A 23528-nucleotide genomic window follows, 5' to 3' on the forward strand; every position below is an offset into this window, starting at 1 on the left:
TCTGTTTCTAGTCAATGCCAAATTGAACTTTTAATCCAGTCTAATAGGCTTAATATTACATATTGCTTCTTTAAAATACATAAAACACAATAACTTTCAATTACCTGTAATGCGAAGAAATATCCTCATTTCACACACAAGGCAGAGAAGCCCAACTGTTTCATCATCATGTTTAGCTTGTTGTCCTGCAGCCCGAACCAGTGATGAGATTATTTAGCGTGGCCGTCGTTAAAAAGCCCTTAACTTCAATTTATCAGCATTTGCAGACAAAATAAGCCATTTCTGCCCATCTTTTATCCCCCATCTGCAGCTGGGTCCCCTTCAATGGCAAGCAAAGCCTCTTGTATACATGAGAAACCTTGAATATAAAATGTGACCTCATTATTTCCCCAATACAATTTAATAAAGGCAATTTTATGCCGCCAACTGTGGAAAAGATGCCCTTCATCACAACAATGCACAGTTTGTGCATCCACGCTTGGGTTTTTCTCTCCTCGGTAGACAATACTGTTACTGAACAACTAGGGGCAGGACGACTGGATGCACGTCGCTCTGTTCTGACCGTGTCACCTCCATTAGTGTTTAACTGCAGACAACTACCAAACCATTAAGAGGGAGTTAAGAATATGTGTTGCGATTAAACGGAAGGGTATTGGTAAAGGAGGAAAATATCTCGGCCAATATATAAAATGTGAAACTGGACATCTCGGAGGACCCTAGGAGTTGTTAAACTAATACTAAAATAATAATAAGCCTAAAATCATAAACAAGTATAACTACTTATAAAGGCTCTCATTTAATGGGCTAAAACTCTACGACAAGCCACATCTATCTAATCAAAGTGTCTTCATTATATTTAAATGAGCAAAGAATTAAATGCCTTGCTTGGAGGGGGAAAAAAAATGGCCTCTGGTGAATTGCAACGGGTCATTAATTATCCCTATGAAAACTCTTGCTTGAATTAAAAATTGAGATTTTTTTTTTTTTTTTTACGGGTGTGATTTCATTAACGTCTCCAAAAGGCTCAGAGCTGCTTTTCTTATGTCTGGGCGACAAGAAGCGAGGTTCTCTCCTTAACCCGCCAAATGATACGGGTGCTGAATTAAGAGTCCACCGTTAATGCACTTCGAGGGCTGCAAACAATAATGACATTTGTGGAAAAGTAAGGGGGCTATTTCTGCGGCGCTGCTGGCACTCTTGAGCGCTGTCGCCGTCTTGGAAAGAGCCGCCGGAGGAGTGCGTTGCTGGTGACTCACTCGGCAGTGCAGTTTACAGCGCTGCCACGTTCAGACTTTAGCTACACGCTTCAAAAAAATGTGTGTTTTTTGCGTCTCTCATGCGTCCAAACAGGAAGCGGAGAACTGCATTTGACTGCACGTTGTTGTAATGTGGCTCAAGACATGACGAGGAGGCTCATTATAGAACTGGCCACTCAAGAGTGCTGCTCCAGTCGTTCCTCAAGTTCACCTTGGCTGCTTGTCTGCCTTTCGCTACGCTTAGCCAGTTTGGTGATTAAAGCGGGGTAGCAGAGTCTTTTTCCAGTGCAAAAAGCAATGCGGAAAACGTCATTCTGCCGAGGGGGCAAAAATAACTGAATGCTGGAACGCTGCAAGAACAGCACAGGAGAAAAAAAAAAAAGCCAACAAATGTTGCGGCCGTATCCCACAGGTCGTGTCATCGGTTGACCGACCTCACTTCCGCGCACTAACAAACTCCGCCACCTGATGGGCCTTCGTCTGTCGGGTCCACCTGGTCGCTCACGGCCAGCGGGGAAAAATAAGCGGCGGCGCCAAGAAAATACCAGCGGACATCAGCGGAGGGACAGCGCGGGAGGGCGCCGGGGCCAAGGGTAGGTGGAGATGAAATGTGGCTCTCGCAGGGAGGCGCCTGCTTGTTTTTCTCCCCGTATCGCAGCATGCGCCCGACAACCTGTTCGCTTGGACCGTACGGGTGGAAGTAAACAGGAAGCCCGGCAGCGTGACGTCGAGCTGTGGCGCCACAGGGCGGCGTTCGGATTAGGACGGTTTCTGCGACGGGTACTCACGGCAGGTACGAGGAGCTTCTTGACCTCCTCCACCGCTCTCCTCATCTTGATCTCGGCTCTGGCCTGCGAGTCCTCCACCGTGATCAGGACGTGGAGGTCTTCGTTTAGGTGCTCCCAGTTTGGCTTGCCTCTGTTCTGCTCCTCCTACGTGGACATGGAGAGAAGAGAGTGGTGAGTGATAGCGGCGGTGCTGATGCGTTAAGCACAAAAGTGAAGCGTGTCAGAGGGAATGGTGGGTGAGAGTCAGGCGCACAGAGGACAACGGGGAGCTGTGCAAAAAAAAAAAAAAGAAGGTGGATGACAGGAGCGGCCCTTTAGTCAGCTATTTAGCTTTAACTTTGAAAGGACACCCTTCTTTAATAGATCCCTCGCCACGGCGAGACAAAAGGACGTTAAGCCCCGAAGCAATTAATGTAAGTGAAAGATGGATGGGCAGAACCACCGGAGAGTGATGAACGGGGGTTTTTCCTTCTGCACATATTGTTATTGGGTCTTTAAAACCTGTTACCTCACGAAATAAGGGGGGGAAAAAAAAGGCATTTCTCAGTCGTCCGTTGATTTAGTCAATAAAAGATCATACATTTTCAAATTGTGCGTTGCGCTGTAGTTTCCTCAGTTCTGAAACTCTGCCTCACTTCTTTAATTCATCAAATCCAGCTTTGTAGTCCTCCCAGTGAAAAAAAAGGATCAATCTCTGTCCAATGAAGAACTTCCACTCTGGAAAGAATTTTTATTATTTCTCTGGCTGTCGCAAGGTGGGGGCGGACAACCATTTCAAAAAACACCTGACACGGCGCACAAGAACCGAATCCCTCACGGTGAAAAGTTTCCCCACAAAGAGCACGACAGAGAAGCAGCAGCTCCTCAATGTTCAAGATCTTTTTTTAAGGCCACACCAGGTAACGTGCAAAGGCAATTATAGTATGCAGCACTGCTCCGCTTCTCACTTGGATTCGTGTATTTATGGACAATGTCGAGCTCTTTGATGGGAAACCCCGCTGCAAAAAAAAGAGGCTGCTCCGAAGCACTCAGAAGGCAACACAGTGCAACACTAGCGGCATGAGAAAGGCAATATGGGCTGCATTCAAAACCAACATCGCTTCTTGATGGCCTTTGAACACCGTAGAATAGGAAACCTTTTGAATTGGCCAGGCTGAGGTTGGCCAATAATAATGATCGTTTGACATTTTTCAGCAGCCAGCGTGAGAAGATCCGTCACTCAAGTCTTTTCTGAAGGGCCTAAATGGAACCTAAGAAGGGGGGGAGAAGCTTTTGCATTTGTCATTTTTATTTTTAAGGGTGCTTCTCCATTGCTCCCTCTCCTGAGCTGCCCTCGTAAGGGAAAAAATCCCGCTAGCAAACACACAGACCTTTAAAAAAAACCCAGCTAAAATCTTTCAAGGTTGCATTGAATGTCACAATACAACCATAAAAGTGGTCGGCTTGAAAACCAACTACTTTCCCTTGAGGCGAGGACACGTCTGCAGAAGACTGAACCTCAATTCTCTGACGCGACAAAAACAAACAAACAAAAAAAAAACTAACAATGCAGGAATAAAGAGGTGTCGAGTGAAATGTGCGCAAGTGACATGTGACAACCTCAGCCCGGCTTGCAAATCAGGCCGAGGGGGGAGTTCAAGCACCTGAGCTCCCAACTCCCCCTGCTGCGGCTGCAGGTATCTCCTGTCTGCCGATGAGCTCCGTGCCGTTTGATCCCCCGCCCACAGAGATGTGGCTTTGGATCGCTACACGTTTGCAAGGAGCAAACGAGAGAGGGGAGAGAGAGAGAGAGAGAGAGAGAGAGAGAGCGGGGAGCTGCGACGACGCATTGTGGTGCCCTGCAGGGGGTCCACCTGGCTTGATTCCAGCGCACCCAGAGTCACAAAGACAGCACACGTGCGTGCAGAGCTTCAGCTGAGCGCCGCCCACCCGATTTCTTCTGCTCGAGACCTGTTGCCATGGCGCTGCTCTTTATACGTACACACACACACACACACACACACACGCGCGCGCACAGGCACATGCACAAAAGTTCCATATTCCGCTCTCATTTCCTACCCCCTGTTCCCCCCCACACCGAAGGCGAGGGGGCTCAGTTCTGCTCCGAGACCATTATTGCAGCGGGGCTGTGAGCCTCGGGCTTACTGGAGAACACGGAGGCTGCAAGATGACTGAGCATCCTGCAGAAGGCAGACAGACAGGCCAGTGGGGGAGCAGCGGGCGCGATGGGCACACTGGAGATGTGTTTGTTTGTTTGAGAGAGAGAGAGCGATTTGCATGTTTAGGCGATCGCACGTCTTGCCGTGTGCATTCACCGGGTGTCAATCACGGATTTGATTTGCTGAAGACTGTTGCTCAAAGTAATATGGAAAGGCTTTGATTCACGCACTTAACATCAGCCCGAGAACAGGGTTACCGTGTGGCCTCCGAGACAAACTGACAGCATGACAAACGGTTGGGGGGGTGTCATAAAAGCCTTTGTATGGAATCTTCCACAATGGCTGTGCATCAAATGTAGCCGTGACCACGTGCCAGGCAGTAAACAGCAAATATGTAGCGTGAGAACGGGGAGAAAACATTTAGCCCTGATGCTGCTGCTGCTGCTGCTGCTGCTGCTGCTGCTGCTGCTTGAAACAACGTCTTGCCATTCCTGTCGCCTGACTCGCAGCGTCCGTGCGACACCTGTTTGCCCGCAGGCTCTTTCGGTGCGAGTCCAATAAACTTCAGGGCCTCAATTTCTGACATACGTGACACCAAGTGGAAAGGGGGACCGCAAAAATAGAAGGCGAGACCCTCCAGACCCTTCAGCAGAGACATGTTTCTCATCAGTGCCACCGTTCAAGACACAGCTCCATGTGTTCCCCTTGAGCGAAACACAAATTTACTGTAATCAATGGTTTCACCAGCTTCCCAAAACACCAGAGAAAAACAGTGCAGTGACATCCACGGCTGTTAACACTACACGAGACACAGAGAGTCTGGCTTTTTGCACCGTTTGATTGACCCATTTATGAGGCCACCAGGCAAGCACTACACAGCGGATGTCGGCCAATCGACTGGAGCATGGCTGATCGACCAAAATGAAAACAAACATCTCCATCTCCATATCATGCTGGCTCAAATGGATGATTTGGATTTGGATTATTTTCTTAAAGTGTAAAATTTGGCTTGATTTATGATTTTTATATCGGTAAAAGCTTAACACAATGCCCATAAACACAGTGATAAAAGTGTATACTTGCAGGACAATAACAGTCATTTGGAATTCCTAACTGGGAGGATAGTCCAAGTGAGCTAAAGTCACTATTTAGATTAAAAGCACCTTGAAAAAAAAAGGAAGCATCCTAAAAGCAAACATGGACAAATATATAAACACTCACTCGCTATAACTGTGTCACAAGGCCAAAATGGGCTGTGTACCATTTGCCACCACATCTTAAAAAAAACCCATTCCAAGCCAATCAACTACAAGCTAAAGTGCCACCTGGACATTATTTTTCCTTTTTTCATCAACGTAATGGCTCACTGCAAACTCGTAAAAATGACACATGCTTTCTTGTCCTAGTACGTTTAGTTATTGGATTGCAGAGGACAAGATAGAAAGGCTCCTGATTTAGTCCCGCACTGCACCACAAGTGCTGGAAAGTGCAACATACTGATTATCAAAGTCAAACATTATAGATTTAATAACTGTAGTTACACCTCAAACAAACAAAGGCTAAACACAGTGCATTCACATTGTTACCGTCATTGTTCTCCATTAAGCAGAGTGGCAGGATACACTTCACATGTTTTCCCAAGAGTTGAGCTCACTGTGTTGTTGACTATAGTACTTGACCTCTATTAAATAGGCATTTATTGTGAGAAATATCCATTGAACCCAAATTGGCGGATTGCAGGCGTGTTATTATCCCATGACAGTATCACGACACTACTTCTGTGCTTGTAATTATTACCAACAACATACATTAAAACAATTACAGTACTGGGACCGGTGAGCCCGTCTCCAAACAGGGAAAAAAAGAAGAAGCTTGTTTTGAGATCACAACACGTTAAAGTACATAAAAAGGAATAAAGCCGCTAAGAACAGGTGTTCTTATAATTGTTCATTGACACCGAGTTAAATGACAGCAGTCAAAATAATTTGCATACAAAACATCACAACAAACAATCAAGGGAGAGCTTTGTAGAGTGGGCAAGGTGTTCAAAGCGTACGCTGCATAATGCTGCAGATAATAGAGTCTGACAAGAGAGACTGATCTGCAGACAGGCTACCAAGGAAGGAGCAGAATAAGGGGGGAGGGAAAAAAAACACTGATTTGGCCTTGTTATATGGTCTTGTTTGATAAGTGTGCGGAGTGAATTTTCCCTCACCTGCTCCTTTCCTATTTTCAACTTCCATTAGCTTTTTTCTTTTCTCCCTCCGCCTCCTTCTCGAGCCATTGTTCTCCCTCACTCTGTCTGCCTCTCATTGCATAGCTCCAGTGAACCGACTCCCCGCCAGGCAGCGCGGCCCAGGGGGGGAAGCAACCAGCTGAATTATTGAGAGCATAAAAATGCTGCCGCTAATGGATCCTGAATAAACACACTGGCTTAAGCTGCTCCCGCGGCTTCCTCCGGCTGCCACGGGGCATCGGGCTGAAAATACTGAGGCTGAGGATGCGGCGTCTGGAGGCCACGGCTGAGGTTTTATCTGGGGCCGAGGCACCGTTACGACACGTCCGGGCCATCCACAATATTCCGGCCTGCAGGGAGCCGACCTTATAATGATCCCTGTGATGTAGTGACGGCAGATGCAGCGGCGATATGCACGCCGGCAGACTAGACCGCTATTGTCTTGAGCCGGTCTTACAGTGAGGCAGAGCGTAGCCTAAAGGGGGACACGTAACATAACCAAGCAACAGTAGAGTGGCTATAAATAATACGACAGAGATTTAAAGGCATTACTACAAAATTAAAATATTTCGTCACGACACAATTTTGCATGTTTCAAATTCCCCCCCCCGCGCCCCCCCCCCAATCGCTGGAGGGAAGTGAACTTGTGTCCCTGCGGTAATCGCTGCAGCCCCCCCGCACAACCTGGCACGCGTCATTAAGTTCGAAAGACGTGAAGAGATTACAAAAGCAATCATACGTTGCCATAATGAGCTCAGACAAACTCTGCCCACGCGCATGTGCGAGAGTGCGTGTGTGTGTGTGCGGGTCTGCCCGCATTTCAGTGTGTGTCTCTTCATACTTAGGTACGTCTGGCTTTAACTGCGGAGAAAGAGCCATAGAGTGTGTCTTCATCTCGTTCTATGATAATGAACACACTCGGAGGGAAATGAGAGGAAGAGGTGGGAATTAGAATACGAATGGACATGCCGTTTAGGGGGAAAAAAAAAAGAGGAGAAAGAGAGAGAGAGAGAGAGAGAGAGAGAGAGAGAGAGTGAGAGAGAGAGAGAGAGAGAGAGAGAGAGAGAGAGAGAGAGAGACGGAGAGGGAAGAAAAGGTTTGGCCCTGCAGCAAACTGGAGCCTTCGCGTTTATGACTCAGATCAAATCTGCGCGATCTGCGTGCATGAAAAAAAATCAGTTTTGGTTACAATTCACCGAGGACGGGCGAGCGGAGGGAAGGGGTGCTTTCCAGACCGGGCGGGATTAGAGGCAAGTTACGAGCGACTGATGCAAAGGCGACGTAATACGGCAACGTGGCCCGACAACATTCAGAGCAACTGACAGGAGCGAAACAGGAGAAGCCGCGAGACGTCGGGAAGCCTGGAAGACGTCGCTCAATGAGGAACCGACAAAAGGGGTTGGTGGTGGTGGTGGGGGGGGTGCAAAAACAGCCATTTACAGCAAAGCTAATACCCATGGGTAAAGGACGCACAGATGCTTGAAAATACCATAATTTTCAAAACTGTCAATTTTTTTTTCTTCCCTCACTGTAACATCAAAGCAGATTGCCTCTGATCTGACACTCTGAAAGCCCTCGGGGACACGTGCAAGTCGCTCTAGCGTTCGGTTTATGTTCCATTGTTTGATCGTCTTCGGCTGAACAGGGGGATAAATTTAAATTCACCGTCGGCGGCGCTGGCTATGCTTTCAATACGGTTTTTAGGGGATCCCAGCCCGGCAACGGAACAACTGAATGAAAACGTCCGGCGTTACTTTACGGAAAGCCGAGTCATCGAAGGGGTTTTCAATTTGGCACTGTGATTTGACACGTTCCAGTGTACGACGTGGTCCAAAACATAGGGCGGGATATTTTTAAATTGACATTAAAGGGTTGGTGTTGTGGGTTTTTTTTTACAAATCAAAGTTCAACACTTGTGCGTCTCATGGGGGCGGGGGGGGACAGGCGAGCCACACTTGGCCTTTTAAGTCTCACCATCAGTGGGTCCAGAAATAGCGGTCGCCCTTGGCCTTAGCCGTCTGCACCGCTACAGCTGTCTGTACTTTCCACTGCACATGTGCGGCGTTTTGCAAACAGCCCCTATTAGATGTCGGAACGCATCCACCAGACGTCGGCCCGATGTGTGCCTGCCACGTGCTCGGGAGCAGCCGGCGAGATGTTTGGGACAGCAGAGGGTCCCGAGTTATTTTGCGCCATTTGAGAAACTTATCGGGCTGGCAGGAATCGCTGGGGCGGGAATTGTAAACGCCGTGAAGAGAGAATGCAGGTAGCGGCGGGCGACGGGCGAACCAGGTGGAAAAAAATGAAATAACAGGGCGATGCTGCGATTACTTTACCTTCTTCTTGTCTCTCATTGAGCTCTTGCCTCGCACCATGATTTTGCATCCCGTCTCTGCTTCCAACTGTTTGGCCGTGAGTCCGCGGGGGCCGAGGATTCTCCCCACAAAGTTATACTGTGGACACAGAGAGAGAGAGAATGGTGAAAATACTGTACAGTGTCAACTTAATATACAGCGCATCAGGATGTTCATCACAATCTGCCAGTCACCACAACAAGAATTGCACATCAGAGGTATAATTGAAACGGCTAAAAGTACGATTTAAAAACAAGATATTTAAAGAATAGACAGCCAGTTAAATGTTGTGGGGCAACGTATAGAAAAGTGAGGGCGTATGCAGCGGTGGGGTGGGGTGGGGTGGGGTGGGGTGAGGCGCTGCTCTTGACCCACTTTCCTCACCAAGACCTTTTTTTCCCACTGGCTGTGTGTGGTTCTGGAGCTTTGTACGAAAAGGAAACACATTTAACACCATAATCCCTCCATTTGAAACAGCCTTCCAATGGGACAAAGACAAAATGTGTTGAAATGATCCAGCACTATTTCCAGCCAAAACAAAACAGAAGGAAAGGAGGAGCGACGGGGGAGGGTGGGGGCAGGGTACAGCGATACGAGGTAAACAAATCACCCTTGCATTGACACCGTGCACGGCACCGGCAGCAGAGCATGATGGGTAAGAGATCTGACAACAATTCATTTTTTCCCCTCCTCCTCCTGTGTAAATCCTGAAATATTTAAAACGCTCGGTGACGTAGAGCACAAAGAATTCTCGGCAAAAAGGCGGGCGCGCCACTCGCTTCAACTGCTACAACGAGCCGTGACAATTCTGCATTAATTTCTTAAACGTAGTCAGATCTGTTTAGGCACTCGGCCGCGCAAATATCCCGGAGAGCTCCGAGAGGCCATCAGCGAAGTCGCGTTTAATCAGGGGGAGAATTTGCAAATTGAAAACGATGGATTCGGCGCGGGCTGGAAAGCCGACTCTGTCTCCGTCGCCGGGCCGCGGCGGCGAGCGCGGAGCGACACCTGGAGACGAGGCGGCCGGCTGGCCGGCGGACGGTGGCGACAATCTGCGGCCGTCTGTGCTGAAGCGAAGGAACTTGTTGGGATGCCTGTCGGAGCGCGAGCCTCACTGACGGACACAGAGGCCCCCCCGATTTCTGAGGTCGGCCACCAAAGGTGCACAGCGACCTGTCTCAGCCACACACTCACATACACACAGACACACATACAGAGAGAGAGAGAGAGAGAGAGACCTGTGCGCACATGCACAAACCTTGAGGGAGCACAGGAGAGCGCTGTCTGAATGCATCACAGCACCAGCTGCAAACAAAGGTGGGACCTCTAAGCTCTGGGCATTATGGGTAGTGCTTCGATCCCACTGCACACACACACACACACACACACACACACACACACACACACACACACACACACACACACACACACACACACACACACACACACACACACACACACACACACACACACACACACACCGCCTCGAACCCATTGCACAGAAGCTACAGTGACAGTTTCCTCGGTATTGTTATTCAGCCCACCCTGCCAGCAGCGTCGGTGCCATCCTTGAAAAATACCACGCTGCCACTTGGCACCGAGCTCGCAGACCCTTTTGGGTTCGAAACAAACGCCTTCCGCACCTCTCGCAGTGGCGATCATGCAAGCGATGCAACCCGGCACGCACAACAGCGCAGAACAAATCCAAAGCACGTTAAATTATTCCTTATGTTGACATAAAGGATGCATATCAAATTTACTACGAGTGCAGAAACGCCGTTACGAGACGAGACGAGAGTGTTCAGAACCCAGTTGGATCGACCCCATTTACCGAGCTACCCCCCCCCCCCCCCCCCCGCCCCCCGACTGGAAAAGGCGTTTAGGGAGGTGATGAGAGGAAAGCGGCGAGGCGCTGTTGGCCCAGAGTACCAGGGCACTGGAAGGGCGTGGGTCAACCACCGACCTCGTCCTCGCTTTATCACATTCACGGTGAGAAAAGCCTGTTGCTAGTGAAAATACGCCGAAAGATTCCAGGTCATTCTCAGGACAGGCCGCCGCCGTCACGGGACTTTGCTTTGGTAAACAAAGATCTTATTTGTGGCTGATAAGTGAAGAAACTTTGTCAAGAAGCAGGTTCTAAACGAATTATTCCACAAACTTCATTGAGGTCTAAAAAGAAAAGAATATTGTATAAAGGAGTTTATTCCTCTAGAAGAAAAACTCAGTTTTAAGCTTTTAAATACAACTTTTTTTTTTATTGTACATGTTCGGAAAGGACAGAAACAAGGTTAGCACACCTTTTATTTAAAAAGTGAAGCAAGGGGAAACAAAGCTAAAGGGTGGAATGTTTATTTTTGGGGAGTTCCCGTTGCCTGGCCCGGTGTTGGACTGCCCTCTAACATTCCGGCCTCCGACTGCGTAACCCTCCAGAGTGTCGTTGCAGAGGATGACCTTTACTTTAATCCGAGGGAACACGGAGACAATGCAAAGCCAAGTGGGAAAGTTAACGGAGGGGTGCGAGAGGCCAGCTAGCATGCCAGGAGCTGCACTCCTCTGTAAAAAAGCGAGAGAGGAGATGGAGAGTCGAAGCGCCGTCGCTGCCTGCCGAGTCCACCGCGTGACCTTCACCTCCTGCAGACCTGCTGCTCTCCTCCACACCCACTGAAAAAGGCTTTTCATCCTGCCGTCTTTACAAGAAAAAGGACGTGTGGGAAAACAGCACGTTCCGATAAATGGAAATCGCTGTACTTGGGTTGCGCTAGCTGCGTTTCCATTACCCCTGGAATTGCGCGAAACCTAAATATTGCTAATGGAAACGCCTAAACTTCGAAGAAAAAAAAACTCTCAAACATAGCTAAAAGGTGTTGACGCTCTCGTGAGGTGATTTTTCAGATGTATCAATATAGAGGTATATCACAAAAGTGTCACGGGGAACACTTTTTTTTTCGCATTTACACGTCGCTGGATGTTGACGTGCGGGGTCACGTGACCAGCTCACTTCAAGTTAAAACGGCGTGCTGCGTTTGGACAGAGGAAGAGACGGAATACTTTTCACGAGTAGTAAGTCAAAGCAATCAACAACAAAACATATGACAACCATTCTGGACAGCAAACGAACAAACAAAAGCAAACGTAATTCTCGTAGCATCGTGTGCCGGGAGAATGAGGCGAATTCTCGCAGCGAGATTTTACGAGAATTACGGTTTATGCGCTTCACGTCATTCAATGGAAACATCTGCAAACACAAATAACTGCGAATTTAAAAAAAAGAAAAGAGAGAGAGAGCGAGCGAGCGAGCGAGATAAAAGAGAGAGAGCAGTCGGCCATTACGCAAGTGAACAACACAATTAGAAAACAAGAGTTATGTATTCCAGCCCCCCCGCCTTTTTTTTTTTTTTTTTTTTTTTTAATCAAGCAATAATGCCAGCGTCCATCTGTTGATCAGAATACATGCATAAGCAGTACATAGCTGGTAAACAATCTCGCCGCTCTATTTTCTTTGCTCATTCACGGCAGTAGACGATTAGAGGCGGCGGGACGCTTCTGGAGGACAAACAACTTTTCTCCCCCTCGTCCGTCTCAAGTTGCTTTTTCTTTCAGTTGCCTCCGACAGACAACGGGGAAAAATAGCACGCTGTGCACAAACACACTCGTGCGCGTTCCCATGCAACGCCATCGCCCAACACACACACACACACACACACACACACACACACACACACACACACACACACACACACACACACACACACACACACACACACACACACACACACACACACACACACCCCTACCCCCCCTCCAGGACGAGGGCTTACGCTGACATTAAAGGGCCTTTGTTTAGCCACAGTTATCGCTACTCCACAGGCGGGGGTTGCGTCGCGAGCACATCTACGGTCTGCGGCGCGCTCGCCGTTTTTGATGTGTGTGCGCGGCCGCAGACGTGAACTCTCGCAGGCACCCTCGGCGCACGGGGCTGTCACGTTTTGTTTTTTTTTTCCGCTTTGCCATGTGGTTTGTTTCCGCGCAAACAACCGAGAGACGGCGGCGGTTCCACCGACCGGAGCTTAGAGACAGAGCACTATTGTGCCTCCCTTTGACTCTGTGTGTATGTTGGCGCGAGTGTCTGTGTGCGTGCGTGCGTGCGCGTGTTGTGCCGTCGTTGGGGAGACAGGAAATGAGATCACGCTGAGGGGATCCATGAGCGCACAGAGCTTTTCAAACGGCGGGGCCAGACCAGGATAAGAATATGAATCACTTATTAGCCGCCCTGGACGGGCTTTTATGGAAATGAGGGGGGGGGGGGCGGTTTCATTCGCCGCGATGCATGAAAGCGAGGCAGGAGCTGCGGTTACGCCGGGCGACGACCTCTTCTCGCCCGTTTCCTGTCAAGTTGCGACTCAGCTAGCAAGTTTGGTCTTTGAGTTACAATAGTTAAGAGTCTATTATTTGTTTGCCAGGAACTGCGACCGGCTTCCTCCATCCATACGGATCAATGGTCGCTGACGACCAATGAACCTTCCCCTCCGTTTCCGATAAAAATGCACCGCGCGTCAATTATTCGACGGCCGGAACGCAGTGACCTCGGACCCACAGTCCGCTCGCATGACGTGACTCACAGGATGCTGCTCTTCATGTTTCTTCAGTGTGGAATAGCGGGCAGGTTTGCCACTGACAGCGGGCTAACGCAGCTGATCTACGGGGGTTAAGGAGGCAGTGGACAGGAGGCCGGCGTTTAAAAGGACATCAAATTACACTTCGATCCCACTGGTGACATTTTTTGCCTTCGAGCCCCCGCAGACTTCAAAGCCGCCTATTCAGTACATCCAGCATTTAGCGCCTAATCCGTGGCTCCTTTGATAATTCTGTTTGGGTTTATTTTTGGGGTTGCAGGCAGGGTGGAAGTGCGGCGGCAGGGAGACAGACACGGGAGGCGTAAAGATTGATGTCTGCTGGAAATTTGGAAGAAGTGAAGCGAAGGAGGCAGGGAGCAAAGTTGGCGAACTTTTAGACAAACTAAGCAGACGGAGGTTGGGGGGGGCGGCGGGCGGGCGGGGGGGCGAGAGGAAGTGAAAATAAATCCGGTCTCCCTTTGAACGCTCGCCCATGTGAACGACATAAAATGGTTAACACACATCTGAGTCGCTTAATTATAACCAAGTGGTGCTTGTTCATTTGTAGGCCCCTACACCAGCGAAGTAGGAGACACAGTGTCTACTTTTGAATACTCCGCTTTAGCTTAGGTGACGCACCCGACACCGCATTTGCACCGCATTTGCATGGGCTGAATACTAGCGGCTGTTCTTCCTCGCTGATGATGGGCTCGAGTATCACTTAAATGACGCCAAACTGCATCACAACAACAGCCATTAGCATACACACATAGCGGAGGGACTGCGGGCTAAAACAATGCGTCTTAGTCATCTGCTCAGTCCATCTTTTTACCACAGTGTAGGAACGGTTTTCAGCTGTGTTGAGAAACCGGCTGACAAACGCGTCTAACGCTGTCCTCGAATGTTCCAACCTCCCCGGCGTCTGCAAGGCGTAAACAATGGCTGCCGCACGCGTGTTTCTGGTTGCATGGTGACCGCGTCGGGTGACCTTCGTCGTTTTGTTTTCTCCCCTCTCTGCCTTTCAGCTCAATGGCTGCAGAAAACAACGTGCCGAGGAAGCACTTAACGTCGTCTGCTTAACGTACGCAAGCTCGCGAAGGTTGAAAACCGGAGAGACGGCGCGCGCCGTCTCGCCCTTTGTCATGTTAAGCAACCAGGGCAAATATGCAGACAGCAACCCTCGGATGCAAATAGCGAACTCAGAAAGCAGCCGTTCTTGCCAAAGCGGCATCATCACGCATGGCTGGCTAACTTAAAGATATTAAAAGCCTCCACTTGGCTGCCCTCTCCGAGTGCTGAGGAGAGGTTTGGTCCATTTTCAGGGCTGGTAATGACTTAAGGGGGTCAAAAAGATATCAGGAGCTGGCACGATAAGCGATGACATCCACCTGGGAACGAGCTTAATGACTTTTCCCTGTGTAGGGAGCCGGCTGGTCCAACCCTGCAAATTTTTACTGCAGCGGAACAGAAAAAAGGACCACAACGTCCTTTGTGCTTATAAGAAAGGCACCTTATTAATTCCTGAAATTTACTGTGGGTGCTGGGCAAATGGGAAAAGAACACAATAGCCAAGATCATGGAACCCAGGAAAGTCGGCATATTCTTCAACAATAAGGTTGAGTGAGAGCAGTAATTCTATAAGTCAGTTCCAGCATGTTCAGTGGATGGCGTAAATAATTATAAACAGGAACGCCAAGAACACAACAATCATTTCCAACATTGGTGGTTGTTATTCGCCTCTGCAATAGCTTACCAAGTTTTATTTTTTGATGTTAAGCCTTTGTGTAATTGTCTGATGTTTTATCCAAATGCGTTTTGTCCGTAAAAAAAAAAAGGCAGTATTAAGTGTAAAAATTGCTGAAGCGAGGCAGAGTGGATGAGGATCTTTCATGTGGCTTCAGCACTCTAATGAGCCACAACAAACAATGCAGATACGGCCGAGCACAAAGGATCCACGTCAGACCGATACTCGGCATTCAACGCGACTCAGCTGCCATCAAAAGCACGGAATAATAATAAACTGAGAGGCGGAGTTGGGTGAGGCGGGGTGGGGTGTCAAACACCTATTCTTGGTAGGGTCTTTATTTAGAGGTGAGCAGCAGGGAGGGGGAGGCTGAGTAGTGTGTGTGTTGGGAGGGGTGGGGGGGTTGTTTTTTTTTTAAAGGATTCGATTACAGAGGTAAACGACCCTGACGACTCTCAGAACACCAGACAGACACCGATGCCGCACAGACGAACACTTTGTGCGAAGCATGTTTGTAGGCGGCTCCTCTCTGCACACCTGGCAACATGAAAGCCGGCGAGTGCAGCTCAACTGGCAGATGGTTCGCAGTCGTCCGGCAGCACCGTCGCCAGAACCCCCGAGTCCAACATGTTCTTTGACTTCCGCATAAATGGGCCCGTAGAGCGTGCGCACTAGTGTCACTTCCCATCATTGCCTCTGAAACTCACATGATCCATTTGGCCAATCGGAGCGATCCTGGAGAACGCCACTTACAAACATGTCAGGACACGGCCAATCAGAACCAGCTGAGACACAGCAGCACGTACGGCGTCGTGACGTCGCGCTGGGAATAAACTCTCTCCTGCTGATTTTCTGGCCTTTGTCGTTTTTTTTCAAAGAACTAAAAGACCATAACTGAAAAATCTACAATAGAAAGATTTGCTATGTATCACGTTTCAGGTCACAGTCGTCCTGTCAGCCGTTTTGAAGGCGTTTCTTTTTGTACTGCGGTCTATGGGAAAAATGCCTTTCGGGCCAATGGGATTTTTTGCTTCAGTACCTGGAGTGGCCATTGGGAAAAAAATCGTCCGGCCGGTCTGGTATCCATTTCTCATAATACATCCATGGGCCTTGTCCATTCGCAGGACGCGGCTGCACGTGCACCTCAGCCACTGCTCAACCTCCCGATCACACGTTCGTGCGGGTTGTGCAGTTTCTAAAAGCGTCGGGTTTGATGCGATCGGAGCGCCAGGGAACGAGGGGAAGACTTGAAAGGACGACGTGGGTAAAGGTCAAAGTCAAAGCGCACGTGCGCAGATCGACAGAAAAAACCCCCCCCGGGAAGGCGTTGCGACATTGCACCATCATGTTTCCGACCCGTGTCGCCGGGGGGATTGACGGTGGGGGTAGAAGTGCATAAATACTTGCGTCTGTTACGACTCATTTGCATGAATGCTGATTTTGCCCTTTTACCCACTTAAGACTAAACCAAAATGTCAGAGGGTGCCGCTGTGTTCCGGCTGCCGCGTGGAAGGGATTTAACATTTGGCAAACACAAACATGTGCGGAGGGGGGAGGGAGGGAGTGAGAGCCGGGGGGGGGGGGAATAAAGTGTTGACGGAGACGGAACTCAAAAAGACACGTCACGTCCTATCAAGATGCCTGAAGGTCACCGGAAATGACATGCTGAGCCGTCAGTCAGCCGCCTATCAACGCGTCGGCGAGCGTGCGAGCGGGCCGGCGTGCGCGCGCTAAGGAGAAAAGCAGAGCCACAGATAGCATTTAATTGAAGGTTGGGAGTTATCAGATAGCCCGCGACTCGGCTGTCAGTCAAGGCACAGTCACCGCGGCGGCGCTTCACGGCACTCTGCACCGCTGACGACATCAGGAAACGGCTGACTTTGAAGAGCAGCGAGGGAGCGGGCAGGGCGGACGGAGCAGCAGTGGGAGGATGCGAGACGCCAGGGGTGGGAGTGTGTGTGTGTGTGTGTGTGTGGGGGGGGAGTGGAAGGAGTGGAGGGCGACGCAAACATATTTACACTCCAGGCCAGACGGATGCACGCACGCACGCACGGGTGAGGGCCAGGAGAGGGAGGCACTTAAAGGAATTAGAGTGGAGTTATGCTGGCGAGGCAGGTTGTTTGGTGCAAGTGACACGTCGCAGTGGGGCCCCGGCACTGGGCAATCCAATTACCGCCACTGGTGGCACAGAGCGGCGGAGACGGAAGAGACTTTTGAGTGACTGTCACCTTGGCGTGAGGACGACGTGGTTCGAGCGTCAGTCCCGCAAATCGGAAGGCGCGAAGTGAGAGCGACTCAAATGGACGGCTGAGGTCGCGGCACTTGGGGGGGGGGGGGGCGCGAAAGGGAGGCGGGGGGAATATTAGCAGAATCGCTAAAAAAAAAAAAAAAAACTGAATTCCATACACAAACGCACGAAAAAAAAACAGAGACTTATTTTGTGTTTTCTTGAGAGAACCTTCAATAGCAGAGGCAATTTGAAGGGGAGGGTTTTGGGAAATCAGCGGAGATAGGCGGAAAGGGGGGGGGGGGTAAAGTATTCCCCCGCCTAATAATAATCATTAGTTTCCTCTACTTTTAGCGTGGGGCGGATGGGGATTGGTGGTGTATTTTTTCCTGCCTCATTATTCATGCCCTCGCTTCCTGATGCTACATCATTTCCGTCCTCGACTCGCGAGCACGGGTGATGTTCTGCCGCCGCCTCAAAACGTACCCACACTAGATATCCACGCCGCAAAGGTATCAACATTTACAATCAAAACCAAAACCATCACAACAGCAGCAGCAGCAGCAGCAGCCAGGTAAGCGCTCTTACACTGTGGTCCATTAAAAAAAACAATTGAAAGTGATGCAACTGGCTGCACAAATTTACCTACTAGTTATTATTTCCGATTAAAGATGCATTTTAAATTCGCTGCAAAAAAAAAAAAAAAAGCTGGACTGGTTCAGGCTGTACAGTCAAGATAAATGTTTTACTGTTATCAGTTTTCCACCCACCACATAAACGCTGCTCTGGAACAAGTAAAGAATCTGAGAAAAGCAGCAGGAGGAAAAGGAGGAAATAATAGCACAGGGCCCTGCTGCTGATTTCCCCTGGAGCCAATCTTTACATCTATATAAAACAAGGCTTTCTGGCATTTTCCTGCAGACTTAATGACCACACTTGGAGGTGCAGCGTGTGCGTGTGGGTAGCAAAATGGGCTGGAAATGAATATCCAATTGAAATATCGGTGTTTATGCAACACTGTGTTGGTGTGGTTTCAAATCAGCTCGCTCAAAAAAAAAAATAAGACACCAAAAAAATCAAAAACAACAAAAGACGATACAGAACTATGACATATAAGGACATGTCAGTGACTCACTTCAGCCACCGGGGAGAGGAGCCTAATTTATTTAGGAAGCTTTTATGTGGGATGATAAAGGCAATGCAACCTTGCGGCCCTCTGTTCAATGTACAGCGGTCAATCCAATTGAGCAAAGGGATCGTCGGGGGTTGTGCGAGGACGTCAGGGCTCTTAAATAGTTTATGTCTCTTTGCCAGCGAGTCATATGTCCCTGCAGCCGGACATTTTTTGAACATGTGTCCCTCCGCCAAGTGCATATTATATTTCTAGCCGGGCTGAGCACAAAACAACCCAACAATAAACACGCACATTGAGGACGCGCTGCCGAGCCCGCCCGCTGGAAACAAAACCTCTGAGGATGACACGGCTTTACATCATAAAATGAAATGTGCCACGGTGAATAATGAATGGATGGCGGCAGAGGACGCCAATTTTCAGTCGCGTCTTGAATCTATAAGCAGCTATTTCTTTGCACTAATTGACCACCACTAATGTTTTATGCATTCATTCGAGTTTTCTGCATCTCACTGTATTAAGCAATTAACTTGGAGAAAGAAAAAAAAAAAAAAAATCAAAAATAACTGAAGACCGGTCCCACGTGATCGCCAGTCCCGCGAGCAAACAACGCGGTTTTGCCAGCTAATTAAAGGGGCAGCGCGTGAACTGCAGTCGTGTCGCGAGAGATAAGAGGTGAAAGTCTGCGGCTGTGGTTGGTTGCTTAAGCCTGAGCTCAGAAGATGGGTCTGGTCAACGGGTCAAAGCTAAGCTGATCCCGGCGAGCCCCCTGCTGCCCTTTCATCAGTTCTGTCAGGGGGAAAATGCAATCCACGCCTGGCTGGGCCCCTGCCGGGCTCTACAGTGGTCCCTTATCCCCCCGTCGCCTCCACCCTCCATTCATTTCCTCGCGGCGAACTGCCGGGATTATGAAGAGAAATGTTGCTCAACAAGACCTGACGCAACCGCTGGTGCGGCTGGCCGGCTGCGGTCGCGGGCCTCGCGCGGACGCACAAACTGAAAAGGCCAACCAAGAGTCTACTTACAGAGAGAGAGAGAGACACACACACACACACACACACACACACACACACACACACACACACACACACACACACACACACACACACACACACACACACACACACACACACACACACACACACACACACACACAAAACAACATTTATTCCAATTCCTGAATAAATGAGTGCTGAGAAGCATGATGGTTATTCCAGTAATCACAACACCAACATGTATCCTCGAGGTAAAGGCAGAGTTGTTGTTTCTTTTCTTTGTGGTACATGTTTTGTTGGTGACTGTTCAAACCACAAGTGTGGACCCAGTGTGGACTCTGTTCGCACCAGCCCCTGGCCAGCGCCACATTGGGGCGTGTGCAAAAGCAGCTGTGGAATAAATGGTGCCGCCTGTTTGGAACTCGCCTTTCCAGATTAAACGTCTGTTCTTGGTCTTGGATTTTGTTTTTGAACGGTATCAACTCATTTTTAAAACTGTTCTTCAACTGCGCCGCGGCTGAGGTGAGCCGTGCTGCCGCTGCCTGTCGATACTGCGACCGAAATGACGGCAAATTAATACGAAATTACCCAGATGCCAATATGGCACGGCTAACGAGAAGAGCGGCTCGCCCGCAGACCGGCAAACTCAAAGGACCATGCCGTGGGACGCGCTGAAAGGGAAACAATCAGGAAGCGGGAGCCTTTATTTTTGTCTTTAAAGCCGAGTTCGATGCCAAATGTTGGAGGCTGCGGAGCAATTGCCCACGTTTGGAGTGCGCTGATTAGATAACTGCGCTGATTAATCAGCCAGGCTGCTAATTTGGTCTACTTCGATGACAGACACACCTGTCGTCGTTTAGAGGGAAAGATGTGAGGAGTGAGCAGGAGTGCACTTCAGAGAGCGACTGCGAGTCCTCGCGCAGTCGGCAGATTGCTGCATTCTTGGCGGCCGTCACTCAGAACAGTGTTTTCCGCACCGAGGAAAAAGTGGGTTTGTCGAATTTTGTTTTTTTGAGGGGGGCCGGCGTGGTATCACAAAGAAACTGTTATCACAACTCAAACTTTTTCATGTTTCATTTTGCCTGAGCGTCTTTCCTTTATAAAAAAAAAAAATAAAAATGTCTGAGGCGTGATGGGAAATCTGCAGCCTCAGTAAGATGTTGGAGCTCAACTCACGTCGGGGTACTCTTTGACAGGCACAAACAGTTTTTCCTGCAGGTGAACGATGGGTCCAATAGGCTCCGGCAGCTCCAGAGGGTGTTTGTCCACAAGGCCATTCACTGTGTCGCTGTACATGTCCTTACGCACTCTGTTGATCTCTGAAACAAACAAAGATAGAAAAAACAAACCTGTGGTTAGCAACCGAGCAGCGCAGCGATCAAAACATTTGTTTTACTTTGATACATCACTGTCATATTGATTTTCACTTCTGGGCAAAGGCTTAATGTTCCATATAAATCTTTGTAGCGAAAAAATGAAAACAACAAACATTTGTCGATTGCCTTTAGTATTATTTATCGTCAATGGATCCACGAGTCCGACGGCCGTTGGGAGCGAGCGCGAGAAAGAAATTACAACACTCTGTTAGTGTGCAACCGCCGTGCTGCTCATAAAATGCAGATAAATTGTTTTTGGGTTTTTTTTTTACTGGGGTAAACAGCTCCGACTCAAACCAATGAATGGATGTGATTTCATATGCAAGAGGCAAAAAGTGCTGCATTATTAACAGGTCAAGGAAACCTCTGCTCTCGGCCCGCTATTCCCCTGTGGCTGTCGGCTAATAGAGTAGCCCCGTGTGGAGCGGCCGAGCAGGAGAGGAGAGGAGGTGCGGGAGGATCGCTCAGGCTGAGGTACATGCCTTCAGATCCGATCCCTCTGTCAGATAAAACTAATGGACCTCGATCACACACACACACACACACACACACACACACACACACACACACACACACACACACACACACACACACACACACACACACACACACACACACACATACAAAACCCTAATTCCAGCGCAGAATCCTTCTCTGACCACATCTCACTCCCACGCATGAAACTGAGAAATGCAAATCGAGACGCTCAAATTTTACGACTCATTATTTGCGATTGCCAAATAGCATCACGGTTATTAGCAGCCGGTGCTGCGCGGTGGACAAAGCTGCATAGTTTGAGTGTTAAACGGCTAAAACGGGCTGAGGCTTCCAGGAAAGATTTGCGGTTTATGGTGGGAGGGAAGGTGTGAGTGGATGTTTCCATCTCTCATGGGACTCCAGGCAGTTGGGAGCTCTATATTAAACTCTGTCCAGGGAACCTGACACTCCATTTGGATGCCCTCGCAAGAACAGGTCTGACCTGGAGGACTCAACCCTTGAAACCGGGGCAAAAATAGAAGGTGGGTCAAGCCGGTGGGAAGAGGCTTCAGAGGGGGTTGCAATGGGAATAGAGGAGATATAAACTTCCAGGAAATGAAGAGAGGAGATGTAAACCTGTAAAACGGGCAATAAAAATATTGAGGTTTTCCGTTAGGCCTTAACGCGTCTTGCCTGGAAAACGTCAGTAACAGTTTGACACATTTGTGACGGATGGGTCTCACGGAACCCGACGAGGATACGAGGCAACATCTGGCCTGCAGCTGCGTGGACAACACCTGCGGGACGGATGTGAACCGCGCAAACAAGCCGTGAGACTTCAGCCCCGAGCAAATCTCCTCCGACAACATGATCTCAGCAGTCTGGTCCGAGGGACGAGGGGGGGAAAAAAAAGAAAGAAATGAAACACCCTGCCCTGTCTCAAGATGAATTCATCCTCGCACTATCTAGATAGATGATATCGCTTCCTCGCTGACACCGCCGGCTCCGGGACACGTCGGGATCCACACTTAGCTGGGCTCTCGCTTTATGTCGAGAGGCGATTAAAACATCGCAGCAGAGTGTGACGGAAAACTGGGAAACTGAGGCTCCCCCCACCCCAAAAAAACAAAAAAAAACCTTAATAAAATAGTAGTAACGCTGAAATGTGTTTGCCTGACACAAAATGAGCACACGCGGACTGTATTTTAATTAAAAGGTCACCTCTAGGTGGCATTTAATTAATATGCAACGCTCCAACTATTATGAATCAGCAGGCGCATCTTTATCATTGGTAAAGCAGGAGGAGGAGGTGCTGAACAAAGCAGAGCGCGCCGAGGGGACGCGTTTACAGTTTTTACTACTCCGGGCCGCAGTGCATCCTGTAAATACGAACAGGAATCAATCGGCGCGCACGTGGCTGGCGAGGCTGCCTGACGGCGCCCCTCCCCTCCTTCCAATTTCCTCCTCTCGAAATGCCACATTAGCATAAGGGTGGTGGTGGTGGGGGGCGTTCGAGGCCATCACCGGAGACGCACGGCATTTGACAACCCCTAATTTCGGCGCGGCGGGCCCATTCGGAAGCACCGCATTCACCTAAAAATTACCCCCTGCCTCGCGCCGCTGCCGGAATCATTTGTCTAGCTGTCCACCCTCGCAGGAAAAACGCTGAATTCGGGAGAAAGGAACAACAAGGGGAGGGGGGGGGGGAGTGCAATCGTAAAGATTCCAGGCAAAAGGAGAGGAAAGGAAAGGAAAGGAAAGGAGAGAAGGGGAAAGGAAAGGAAAGGAAAGGAGAGAAAAGGAAAGGAGGAAAGGAAAGGAGAGAAAGGGAAAGGAAAGAAAGAAAGGAAGAAGAAAGGAAAGAAAAGGAAACTAGAGGAGAGGAAAGGCAGTTGGAAAGAGGTGTTCGTGTGCTATTAAATGTTTTGTGAACTTTGGCTTGAGTGACGAAAAAAAAAAAAAAAGAAGAAAAGAACCCTGGAGTATATGTTTAACAGCTCAACCAGGAGGCAGCCAGAGGTCTCGCTCACCCACCCACCCGCCCCCCTCCCACCGCCCTGCTGCCATCTCCCAGCTCAGAGAGTGCCATCCGCAGCCTGACTCAGCAAACCGCACAAATAAACAGCACTTTCGGTTAAAGACGTCTACTTAGTATCGAGGGGTTGGTGAAC

General features: G+C 49.2%; 1 protein-coding gene across 3 annotated transcripts in view; it reads right to left on the reverse strand.

Annotated features, from left to right (window-relative positions):
- The window catches only part of qkia (QKI, KH domain containing, RNA binding a), a 72072-nt gene that overhangs the window by 27838 nt on the left and 20706 nt on the right, over positions 1-23528 (reverse strand). For all 3 annotated transcript variants that reach the window (XM_076018007.1, XM_076018008.1, XM_076018009.1), the window contains exons 2-4: positions 20681-20823; positions 8776-8892; positions 2045-2188 (exon numbers count right to left, since the gene is read on the reverse strand). In XM_076018007.1, coding sequence (XP_075874122.1) covers positions 2045-2188; positions 8776-8892; positions 20681-20823 — 404 coding nt within the window. The remainder of the gene's footprint in view (positions 1-2044; positions 2189-8775; positions 8893-20680; positions 20824-23528) is intronic.

Source organism: Nelusetta ayraudi, unplaced genomic scaffold (assembly GCF_046127955.1).
Source record: "Nelusetta ayraudi isolate G7.1 ecotype Tasmania unplaced genomic scaffold, CSIRO-AGI_Nayr_v1 ptg000007l, whole genome shotgun sequence".
Lineage (NCBI taxonomy): Eukaryota > Metazoa > Chordata > Actinopteri > Tetraodontiformes > Monacanthidae > Nelusetta > Nelusetta ayraudi.